General features: G+C 34.4%; 1 protein-coding gene across 10 annotated transcripts in view; it reads left to right on the top strand.

Moving 5' to 3' along the window:
- Positions 1–13,116, top strand: part of QKI (QKI, KH domain containing RNA binding) — a 154,278-nt gene that overhangs the window by 29,134 nt on the left and 112,028 nt on the right. For all 10 annotated transcript variants that reach the window (XM_021544148.3, XM_021544153.3, XM_021544147.2 and 7 more), the window contains exon 2: positions 7,149–7,291. In XM_021544148.3, coding sequence (XP_021399823.1) covers positions 7,149–7,291 — 143 coding nt within the window. The remainder of the gene's footprint in view (positions 1–7,148; positions 7,292–13,116) is intronic.

Consider the following 13,116-nt stretch of genomic DNA (forward strand, 5'->3'; position numbering starts at 1 on the left):
AAAGTATCCTCTTGGGAACTTATAAACTGATTTTTACGTTAAAGATATTTAGATTTTTGGAGCATAGTGCTGGGATATGATGAGACAAATACAAGAACTTCATCTCAAATACACAGCTTTTGGAGTTTACCAAGAAAATGAGGAGACTGTATTTAATCTTCTTTATATTATTTTTTTAAGCAAATGCAGATTGCCACTGGCAACTTTAGTGCAGGAATTATGAACTTTTTCAGACCTCCTCTGGCCTTTCTGACATACCATAATGTTAAATAACATAAATGCAAGTTTTAGTAAGTGAAAGCAAATGCATGACTGTTTTAAATTTGCCAGTTTATTACGTCTGAGTTCAGTGTCATGCTTTAGACCCAAATTGCTGTATATGAAAATTTGTCAGAAGTAGAGTATTTTATCAGCTTTGCTTGATCCTATTTTTTTTTAACTCTGTGTTGGTTTCTGAAGGACAAATGCTATGAATCTTGTTTGCCTGATGCTCAGGCATTTCACTGCTTTAATATTAGGGATGGGGAGTGTAAATGCTTGCCAGCATTTTAGATTGTGTACTGATGATGCATGCAGGGTACAAGTTCATGTAGCACAGTATTAAAAATGGCTTGGTTTTTTTGCTAGCATTGCTATTTCTGCTGCATCAGCAGTAGTAGCAAACAGCACTGGTGTTAACAGTGAAGACTGTTAAAATTGTGATGAATAAAACCAGCTATTTCTTTGCCAAGTAAGCATACTAAAGCTGTTAGATTAGAAAACACATGAGTTGCAATGTTCCACCAATAATAAAGCACTTTAAAGCTTTCTGTTGACATTTATACAAAGAGAACAGATGAGTATGCTCTATTTCGTTTTGAAGTCACTTTCATACAAACCTTACAACTGCCACAAAAGAAGGAGTTTTGCAGGCTCTTCTTGCAAAAAGAAATGATTGAATTTTGACACAAGAGTGCTGACAAATTGCTCGAAGTGCTGCCCACTTATCATTGGACTGACAGTTTAATCATTGAAAATGTACTGCTAGATTGAGGAGCAAAAAAGAAATACCTATAATTTTTCCAAGGCATTAAAAGATTTAAATTTCATTGAAATTTGAAATGCAAAGTTGTGGTGTTTTTTTTTTGTTTTTGTTTTTGTTTTGTTGGGGGTTTTTTTTTGTGATACACTTGAATGACTTTTTTGCCATATTCTCAGTGCTAATGTTGAGTGTTTTGTACTTTTACATTTCTTCTGAGATACTGTCTGTTGGTCTAGTGGATTAATGGTGTGATGGTTTTCACTTTGGTTTTTCTTCTAATTCTTTTTAAATAAAAATTGTAAAATTTGGTACCTGCTGTGTACCAAATTTTAAGTTTGATACATGCTGTGTCAACAAGATTCTTTTTGTGCAGGTGATGAGCTCAGCACACTACTCATGTTGTAGTTTGAGTTCATGCACTACCTTAGTCTTTAGAACACTTTCAAGAGATATTATAATTCACTGGTCTTCAGAGATTTTAAGTAAGAGCAGAATATAACAGTTTCCTACTTTCTCTGCTTTTTTTTACCATTATTAGTTAATTTTTCCATATTTTTGCAATGTTATTGGATGCTGTTGACACACTGTGTATTATATAAAACTAAGCTGTATTTAGTTGCAATTGGATAATGCTTTAATGGTACACAGAATTGGTGTCCTGCATGTATAAGTCGTCGATCTGTATTCAGTGGATTTGGATCCTGTGAAGTGGTGGTTTCTGTAATCTTTTTTTTTTTCTAGTTTAGGGACTTACCTGATACCAAAAAAAAACCAAAAAAAAACAAAAAGGGAAAAAAAAAGGTACTTAAAAGTAACTCTAAAATGCCTAAAGTGGTGACCTGGCAGCAATTGTGTGCAATAAAAACACTTTGTAAAAATACTAATTGCACATATTTTGTTGCATTAAAAAAAAAACCTACACTGCATTGTAGTAAAGAATGAGAAGATACTTGATTCAGTTAGTTCCTCACTTTCCCCCTCAGTGCTAATCTCGTGCATTTGAGTGGACTCAAAGTGGTCTCTGATATATAGTCATTAGAATTCTTCACTTTTTGCAAAAAGCTATTGTGGAAATATGAAGGTGTTACTTGCGCTTCAGTTTAGTGTCATAGTCTGTAAGAAAAAAATACAATAATTATTTTTGCCTGTCAAAATGCTTAAAATTACGCTGCATGTAAAAATTTTGATGTCGTTGATACTTTGGGCATAACTTGGTTTCTCTGAGAAAGCAGAGAACTGAAACTGATGTTTTATGGCATCAGTGAGATCCAAGTACCATGTAGATTTTTAGTTACATGAACATAACCGCTATTCTTACCATAACTCTTAAACTTTTAACTTTAAACATTTTTTCCTAACTTTATTATTTTTTCATATGGAAACTAGCTGGTGCCTGAGAATCTTTCAAAGCTTGGTGCTTTACTTGGTTAAGGAAGCATGCCTGCTTGTGTTAGAAGATGATTAATGTTTTGATTAATTCTGTATCTCTTCTTGATTTTGACTGTTGGATTGGTCCAGTCCCACTTGCTGTGTATTGTAAAAACAATGAATGATAGTTAAGGTCCTCTTCTGTTAGTTTCAAAAATGAAATTCTGTGTGTGTTGATGACTTAATACGGTTTTAGGAAAAAACATAAGCTGAGAGTTGCGTCAGTTTAACACTGTTTAAATGGATGTAGCTAAATTGGAATATTAGAAGATTTGTTTTAATTCTTCAAATTCTTAGTTTTAGCTCAAACTGCAGTCAGGAATGCATCAATTTAAAAACAGTAAGTCTGCTGGTCTTCCAAAAGATACAACTTTATAATGTAGGAGCTTTAATGGTGAGAAATAGTAAAGCTGTGACCACTGGTGATGAAAGTGGTTTGCAAAGTGGTGGAAGGATTTGAATATTTTCAGTGATTTCCTACTCTGAGTATTCTTACAGAATGGTTTATGTAGACCTATTTTATGTTGCAACCCAGCAGTCTTAAACACATGTGCAGAGTCTTACTTCCTCTGAAGGAATAACTGACAGTTGAAAATGAGTAACTTTTTTATGGTGTCTAATGTGATGACAAACACTCACATGAACACTGTTCTTTGTATGTTCAAGGGGGCAGAATGCTCTAAGTTTAATGAAGAAATCAAAACAGTACATATCTGTAGACAGATGTAAGCAGTATAAACAGGATATCCTGCTTGAAAACATATCTTACTTAGAAAGGTATTAGATTGAAAAAATATGTTCTGTAGATAAAGGAAACAAAAGATTACATTACTTGTATAGTTTCAGGGACAGAGCAAGAAAAATGTCCTCTGGACCAGAGTGCATGTCATTGCTACCATGGCTAACTAGGTCATGCTGTATTAAGGTGGGAACAAGATAAAGATATTGAAACCAGTTTGTCTTTTCTTTTAAATTTATTCCTCCACTACTGTGATGTGGGCAAGACAAATTTGTCATTTACTGCTAAACTTACTGATTAGAATGTTGAAATTCTTTTGAGTTTCTGCTTTTACCTATAGTGGAGATGGGTACTTATATCCTTTCAGAAACCTATTAATGCATTGACAGAACTCACAGGTTTTAGAGATATGGGGAAGCTGCTGTATGCCCTTAATTTTTTTTTCAGTCATATTTATGATTATAGGTATCTCTCTTTACTAACACTCCGTTAAATCTTTAGAGTGTTATACAATGTAATTACCGCTTCAGCATTAAGACAGAGGTAAAGAATCTAGAATTGTACTTAGATGTTCACTTGGAAAGTAAAGCTTCCTATATTGTTGAATCAGTTTTCTTTCTGTGAGAGGGAAGAATCTAAAGAATTGTAAATGTGAAGGAGCTAAAGCTTTATAAATGAACTTGAAAATTGTGATTTCATAAGAAACATACCAAAGAAGCTCTTGGGCAAGGGAAAACCTACTTGGTAGTGTGTCAGAAATGTAAAATAAGTTAAATAAAAGACTGTTTACTTGACTTCCTTTTTTTCTTAATATGTGATTTCCATGCTAAAAATAAAAAGGTGTGCTTGGAGGATTTGACCTTCCTACTTTAGCACTGCTCCTCAGATTTTTAGGTATTTTGATGTATTTCAGAACAGAATAAAATGGTACTTTCTGCAGCTTAAGAGAGCAGAACTTTTATCTCCTCTAACGTGCTGCTGGTGTTGCTTTCTGAAACCTTATTTAACTCCTGGTAAACTTGAGGGCGGTGCTGAAAATACAGTACCACATAATTCTGTCCATACACATTACTGCCTAAAGCAAGTGGCAAAGTTGCAAGATACTCAAGAGACTATAATCTTGAATTGGGTGTAATGGAGACCATAAAAGGAAAGGTTATGTCATCAAAATTCAATACTTTGTATGGAGTCTTGTTGAGGCACCAGAGGTGTGATTGAACAAGAGACAGGTATGTGAGAAAACTGCTGTTAGTGGTAAAAAAAACTAATCTTGAAGATGTGTAGAAGGATTCAAGCAAAATGTCAAAAAACTCAGGAGGCATATCAAACAGAACTTCAGGAGTTGTGCATTTGAGAGAATGCATGTGGTCAGCTGCACTAATACCTTAGGAAGGAAGATGGGTTGTACTCCATCTGTAGTTAGGAGTGAGAGACAATAGGCTAACAAGAGATTTGATCTAATTATTTTATAATTCAAGTAGTAGTCCTTCCATTCTGTCAAATTGAAGAAAAGTGGAAAGAAAGTTTCACAGTTAATGTGTTCTGCAGAAGTGGAATTTTGAGGCTGGATCAGCAGTTAAAGAAAACTGGGAATGCCTGTTTGTTTCATATGTTGCTTCTGAATGTTTCTTGTGAGGCCTTGGAGAAAGTATGTAAGACAAGAGAAAAGGTAAAATTCCAATAAGCAGAAGAAATGGTATCACTTGAGGAGCAAGTGATACTGGTGGCTGATGTAGGTGACTGTGCCTGTCCTGATGTTTGTTGCCATTACTCCTGGCTTGAATGTAGAGAGAGAAAATACAAACTTACATGCCAAGAAAACTAAAGTTTAGGTATTTGGTCCTGTAGTGGAGTTTTCTACTTCACTGAGTTGGTAGATGTCTTCATCCTCTACAAAGTTTGAGATGTAATAGGTAGCTTATGTTTCTCAGCTTGTGAGGGGTAGTCTTCAAGCCAGCTCTCATACTATCTGTGCATGTTCTGAATGTTTGGCTTTCAAGTGTCATGAATGTGTCAGGATTATTTGCAAAAGAAAGATTAAAATAAAAATTCATTTTCTCCTGTGAAGATTATGATATCCAATATTAGTGATTATATTCTGCATGAAAAATACATTTTAAAAGGAAAATTTTTATTTATAGTTGGCAGCTACTGAGTAGCTGCCAACTATACATAAAAATGACCATGTTGCTGCTTAAGTTTCAGTACTTCTACAGACTGTCTAGCTTGTTTCAGTGTAGTGTAAATTAATGGAAAATCTGAAGAGAATGAAAAGGGAACAAAGTATGCCAAAACAGTAGTATTTGTTCAAAGAGATGTGCTAAAGAATTTGTGCTCATTGCCAAAATTGTCTGTGTAGAAGGAGATGAGGATTTTTTTCCTTCTGCTATGATTATATGGTGACAAAATTTGTGTTCCCCATTGTAAACAGGTGTTAACTACCAAATCATGATACAGTACAGGACTGTGTCAGTTTCCAGCAGAGAAACAACTTGTTCCAGAGTATGTGTTTCAGAGATGTCTCCTTTATGATCTTCTTCCCCACCCCACAGCTTTTCAGGTGGTGAAATCTCAGCTATTAATCATTTGCCAGAGAAGAAACTGATTATGAAACAGATTCTATTAATCTCTTGACTGCTGCTAGAGTTTCAAGTGACTTCTTTCTGTATTTAGATGAAAACATAAGATTTCTGTTTTCAATGTCTTGTTTCATTCTGGAAGTTTTGAAAGCAGTTGTTTCAATTCTAAGTAAAAGACTGGATTTACTGATTGCTTTGTTTACAGCCCATGATATTGTTAGTCTTAATGCTTTGGGAACAATCCTGTTTAAATGTTAGTTTTTGGTTTGAAACTTGGTTAATACATTAATTTTGACTAGTTCGTCAGTGATACTGAAATAAACTCCTTGAGACCATTTTTACACTATTTGGAACTCCGTAAGTTATGAAATGCAGAACTTCTGATTCTTAGAGCAGCAATTACAATACCACGTTTAACAGATTTAGAAGTCAAATGTGACTTCTTGTTAAATGTCTTTTTTGGTTAAACAAAAGGAAGCTTTTTGTTCCTTATCAGACTGTTAAAGCTTAGTGACGCTAATGTAGATTTGAATTAAATTACCCATTTTTAACTACTTTGTAACTACTAAACTGCATCTTCTAAGTAAATACTGTAAGGTGTGAGTAACATAGGTGCAAATGCTAGAAACAGGACTTACAAGTTCGCCATCGACATTCCCTGGTGCTCTTGAGGAGTTTTTAATTACTTTGAAATAAAGTAGTAGGGCTTCTGGGTGCACAGAGTGCTTGCCCAGGTCTGTGATACCACACTTGAGTTTGTTATTTTTGTTATCTCTTTGGGGATAGTCAGTAGAACAGTATCTAACAGTTTGTTGTCATAACATGTGCTCATGAACTTCACCATTAAGTTGTCCTATTTCCCATAGCTGAAAGATGCTCCTTTTTATTTCCAAGCTATAGTTAATCCCAGAACTAGCAGATGTACTGTATAGATGCATTTTTTTATTTTTTATGTTGCGTACAGATTTCTAAATTTTTTTTGCTTTTTAGATGCTTTATTATTAAAAAAACATAAAAGAACTGTTTTTATACACCTTCTAAATGATGTGAGCAATCTTCTAAGTGTTCTGAGGAGGTGCATGTAATTTTTACTTCAATAGCTGAATTCCATAAACAGAATGAGTAGGCAGCAAATTTACAGACATGAAAGATGTTGAAGGATGGGTACTGCAATTAAAAAAAAAAGACCAGTTGAAATCCCCAAAATAAAACAGAAGAAAAAAGACAAAACCAGAGCAGATTTTTCAGTTAACTATGATGTTCATGAGAAGAGGAAGAAAATGGCATTAAGATTTGGGAAATAATAAAAAGGCAAGACTGTAATGGTAGATTATAATTTGTTACTGTATTTAATGCCTAATATACGTTTTTCCCCCCACAGAAATTAGCAGAGTACGGAAAGACATGTATAACGACACATTAAATGGTAGTACGGAGAAGAGAAGTGCAGAATTACCAGATGCTGTGGGACCTATTGTGCAGTTACAAGAGAAACTATATGTGCCTGTAAAAGAATATCCAGATGTAAGTATATCTTTTTAGTCACTAAATTATTTTTTTGATCCTTGTGGTTGTCTTTAAATGTAAATTTCATGTGATGCTACCCTTGGATCACGCTGAGTTGCTTTGGATACTAGGGAATTGGTGTATGTTCCATTTACTTGATTTGCAGCGAGTGTGAGTGGAAGAAGGTTGTGTTAAATACAAAATCAGTATGGATTGCTAAACCTTAGACATAAGTTCCTAATTTTCATGTTCATTCAGTGTTTTCCGTCCTGAGACGCTTGTGAAGTGAATTTTAAGAGGAAAGTATTTCTTGGGTTGGTGCTTTTTTCTTATTGGTGTGCCTCTTAAGTGAGCTGCAGAATGCTTTGAAGCCTGTTAAAGACATTTTGGAGACTGTACTTAGTCTCAATTACTGTTTGTCCCATACCTGTGTAACCAGTTCTATTGCTTATAGAAGTGACTTTATCTCAGGTTTGGTTGTCCTGTCCTCTCCCCTTGCACCACCCTGCTTAAGCAGAACTCTTTGCTTGCCTGTCAGTATTGTGCACTCCATGGGGTGTTCTGTTCCAGTGTACACTTACCTTCTGAAGGAGAATGGTTTCATTTAACTGGAACTCTTTTGAATTAATCTGATCTGAAGTGTTTTAAAAACTACTTGGGAAGAACAGTCCTTTCAAAATCTACCCCAACTACCCCCAACCATTTTCATTGATCAGTGACAAAATAGGAAACTGTGTTATTCTTCCCTAATAGAATTTACAGGTAAGGGATTTGCACATTAAAGTGATATAAAGTGGAAGAAAGTACAGAACAGCAAAAATGGAGGTAACACTTGGGTATTTCTGTGGCTTTTCTTTTTATGCTTAATTAAATTAAACTCTCCAAATGGAGTTTTATTATTTCAGTGCTGCTTAGAACATACAGGCCTCTAAATAGACCTCACTGTGCCATGCTCCATTAAGAAAATTAAGTGCAAGTCCTTATTCAGAGCAGAATACTTACACAAATGTCTTTTCTCCCTTTTCAAGTTTTCATATAGTTGTCTTGCTTTGGGATTAAAATACCCGTACTGGAAAAAGTGTTCAGGGAATTTGCACTGGCACTAAGGACATCTCTCTTCCCTTGTATTGCATTTTTCTTCCAAATTGAACATATGTGTGTCTGTCTATATCTGTGTACATGCATACATGTCCCCACACCAAAAACAGTAATTCTTTTGAAACTCCTCAGTTGTTACAGATTTTTGAGGGTGATTGTCCTATGCAGTTGTTCCACAGAGCCATGTAAATAGCTCTGGACTTTATACCTCCAGATATCTTAGAATTATATTGCTTAGTGGCTTTTTAGAACATTTCTTAGTTATTGAAATCTTGGTTTCATAACTTGACAGTGTATTCTTTTTGAAGAGTTGCTTTAGTTATTTGTTGCAGTTTTTACCAAACTTGAAGCCTGTTGTATGAGGATTATGAGTAAGAAAAAAGGTGTTGGATTTCCCTTAACTATTAAGCTGCTCTTTTGGAAATCACGGGTTTAGTGGCTTAGCTCTTCACTGTCAGTTAATTATCAAATATAGTGTAAATGAGCAGGAAAGAGTTTGTCTGTAGTTTCTGACAAAGAAATTATTTCACTAGCTACTGCTAGCTCTTTGTTTTCTTTTAGAAGAATGGCCTTGAAGAGGTCACTAATTTATTTTAATAAACTCTTAGGCATTCGGAAGTTGGAGAAGCTTGTGATTTGTGTACATGTGACCCGGAATAAAAAGGCTGTTGGCTCTTTTGCGGTGATTTGAAGTGTGTGCTAGAAAATGCAAAGCTTCTGCCACTATGGTGGGATCTGGCAGTTCAAGCTTCACTGGGGAGCCAAGCCTGGTGTTCTCTGTGTGCTCCTGTATTTGTTCATTGCTACTTGGAGTGGGATCTGCACAGCCTTAATAATTGGTTAATCAACTAGAATATACCACTACATACAAATAAAAAGCTGTGATTTGGTATGTAGGCCATTTCCAAAATATTTTTGCAAGTTAGAAATTAAGTAACCTGCTTTGGATTCAGGCTAGCACAGCATTTAAATGGTCTGAAGTACAGTGATTCCAACTTAGTTTTAAAAAAAGTGTAAAATTCACATATAAGTATTAATTTCAGCAGTGTAGGTAAATATGTGTGTAAAGAGAGAAATTGTTATCTGTGAGAATTTTCACAACACTACGTGAAACTTCTTACTCATATTCAGCAATTTAGTTGTTACCACATATAGGAAAGACATGCTGTATAGGCTATGAGGGTGGGTTTCTCAGATAAATCTAGTTGATTCTTTCTATTGCCATAATTTTCTTCCAACTGACTATCTTGTATACATTACAAAGATACAAAGTTGGATAGACCTAAAGTTGTCCAGAGAATAATGACCAGAAACTGGTTTTCTGATGTTTATTTAATAATATTTTTAGTAACAGAAATAAAAAAAAAATAATCAGCAAAATATTAGGGTGTTCTAATAAGCTTTTGTTATGGTATATATTTTTGACTTAGAATTTAGAGCATATTGGTTAGTTGACTGTAGTGAATACTGCATAGTACTATAGTGACATTTTGTGCACAGAATCCTAAGTTACCTGTGAGGCATAAAAATAGTGGTCTACTGTAAGTTTAAATAAACAGGGATTATATGTGTGTATGTATAAACATACACAAAAGATGAATCAGTAAATTTTCATAGCCTGCCTCACTTTGATATTACTTTGGTTGTCCACACAAAATAAAGAATATATAAAATTAAACTTAAAAGCTAAAATAAATCTATAAAATCCCCTGAAGGCTTCTAATTTATTTTTTTTTCTACTAGTGTATATTGAGGATTTTTAATCTAATATTTATTTGAAGGCCATAGTTGATGCAAGGTTCAACTTGCCAAAAAATTAATTGACTGAAACAGCCTGTAGTTTTTAAATGTTGACTGTGCAGATTCTGAATTTCTGCTTCTGTACTAGTAAGTGAAAGAGACACAAAAATCGTGCTAGGCAAGAATTAATTTTCTTTGGTGTGTTGTATTAATAAGGAGAATTTTTCCATTATGTAGTCACAGTCTGATTAATTGTGTAACTATTGGGATGGTGTTATTTGTGTCACTTTTTTCATAGGAAGTTACTGTTAATTGTGTCTGTAAATATTGTTTTCTTCTATCACCCTTGAAAGGTGTTTAAACTTTATAGAATTTTTAGTATTAAAACTGAGGTTGAGACACTTAGCTGTTCTGAACCATGTATATATGCTCCTGAAACTTGAGAGAGAACTTTTGCTGATGGCACCCAAGAAATGAAATTCAACTAAATTGTCCTTATTTTGCCCTTAAAAAAGTTAAAAGTGAGTTCTCTACAGGGTAATATTTGTACTCTCATGTAAGTCTTTGGTGTTACAGTTTGAAGACATTTCCAATTCATGGAGAAATAACTTTGATCAGAATTTTAAAACGTAATAAGAAAAGATGTCAGAGAAATTGTTGAGCTCTTAAGCGGAAGAATGGGGAGGATAAGCTATTGTTGGTGAATAGTTAAAAGTCTTTAGCATTTCTTATGCTTCAGATAAATGATTAATTTTCTCAAATTTCTCTAGAGAGATGAGACTAAACTTTTTGCCTGATATCAATTTAAACAGTTCTTGGAATTAGTACCTACAAATGTTGAACTGAATAAATTTTTTTTTCTGTTATAATCATGGCTTTATTATTAGTAAGTACCCTGTTCTTTCTGATTAATGTGAAATTCTCTGTTGGAACTCTTCTGTGCCTCTTCAGTAAAAATGTAAGAACTCAGTAATTATCACATCTAAAGTAGCGTGTCCTTAGAGTATACTGAAGCTCAAAGGCCAGCAGTGATAAACAGCTTGTGCGTACTTTCTGACCATTTTAGTTAAAACTGTTTAATTAGTACAACACAATGATGAACACAGGGACTCATTTTACTATGGGGAACTTACTGACAAAGTGTTTAAATCCTTTTTCAATTTGTAATATCACAGTTTAATAGGATCCCTAATATGGATTAGGAAAATGATAACATTTTTATTTATTGTTCTGATTCTTTTAATTAAGCTTTTCATTCCCTAGTGGTAAACAGGGAAGGAGGCTAAAAGACTTGGTCTTGTTTACCCTTGCCATTTGAAGGAAAGAGAGAATATAACTGGTCTCTGTACATAAACTCGGGATACAGAATAATGGCAGGGCTGAAGGAAGATTTGGAAAATGGTCAGTTACTGATGAAAGTACAGATGTATATGAAATAACTAAAGTAGTTTGGTTACTAATTTTCAGTCTTAGTAGGGTCATTGAAAAACATTTTAATAGAAGTAAAGGGAACAAAATTTAATTTTGGTTTTGATCTTATGCATTAATAAGAGGCTGTGTGCTCTGGTTGCACATGGTAAGGATATGGATTGAGAAAGGGCCCCTTTGTTTAGATGCTGTTAAAATGGAGACATGCCTTAATATCTGTATGAAGATTTTTTTTAACCCCTTCTATCTAATGTTTTATTAGATAACCTTCCATTACTGACCATCTGAATCATCTTTTGACAGTTTTTAAAAAAAAAAATTTGAACCATGCTAAACACTGGTGGTTTGGGAGATTTGGGGTTTGTTGGTTTTTTGGGTGGATGTTTTAGTTTTGGGGTTTTTTTGATGCAGGATGACAGATGGTGTCATAATTATATTCATAGATAAGCTGGTCAAATCTCCAGAGAATGTTTGTACTTGGAGGCAAAAGGGTGCAAGACAGACTCAAAAACATTTGAATTAAAAATCCTGTCCTTTAGTCCCTTGTAGTAATCTGCAGGCTGAGCATCAGCTCAGTAGTACCAGTTAACTTGGTCCATGTCTCCATTATTTTTTCCCTCTTAAACTCTTCCAGAATTTAGTGCAATTAAGTTAGGTGAGTACCTTGTCATTTATCTGTTAATGTTCTTCCCATTCTGTTCTTACTAATTTTGCTGTTTGCAGATCCTGTGGTCTTTGTGTGTAAATAAAAAGAAAATGAAGGTAGGGTGGAAGTAAGACAAGTAAAGTAAGAGCTTAGTAAGTAGTATTTACTTTGGCAATGTTCCCCTTAATGTATTTCAAAGTAAATTTGGAAATATGGGAGAAGAAATGAGTTGTACTTGATAGTGCTAGGAAAGTTGAGCATATTTGTTAGGACAATATGTTTTTATGTTGATGCTTGTATTAGTAACTTCTTCAGATTAGCATCATAATATTAAACTCCAGGTTTTATATACATGTTGATGCACATGACATGGCAGCATCTTTATGACACTCCCTGAAGCAAGCAGTGGGATTTCTTTCCTTTTTTGATCGGTATAGAAGTCCAGCTAGACCTTTCATCATCATGGATGAAGAGGACTGTGTGTATATGGGGAAGCCAAGTGCTAAAGGAGAATGGTAGTCTAGAAAATTAGTGTAAATAGTTTGAAGATACCTGTTACTGTTCTGTGGGTGAAATAACTCAAATTACTCTAATAAATTAATTTTATTAAAAATGTTTAACTGTGGGAATCACAGAATTTGAGGTTGCAAAAGTGTCTAGTGAAACTTCTTGAAATAGGCCTAGCAGTCAGCATCCATCATGATTGATTTTGTTCCTGTAGTGTCTCTTTCATGGTGGCTCATCTCATTTTCTATGCAGAGTCAGGCTTTCAGCGGACAATCTCTTAGCTCTTGCAAGACTTAAGCTTAGGAGAACTGGGTACAGATACAAGTAATGAAAGGTCAGCACTGAGGCGGATATTTGTGACATACTGATTTTGTTTTGTTTTACATTGTTCTTTTTTTTCAGTCTGTTCTTTGAAATGTTTATT

Source organism: Lonchura striata, chromosome 3, assembly GCF_046129695.1.
Source record: "Lonchura striata isolate bLonStr1 chromosome 3, bLonStr1.mat, whole genome shotgun sequence".
Lineage (NCBI taxonomy): Eukaryota > Metazoa > Chordata > Aves > Passeriformes > Estrildidae > Lonchura > Lonchura striata.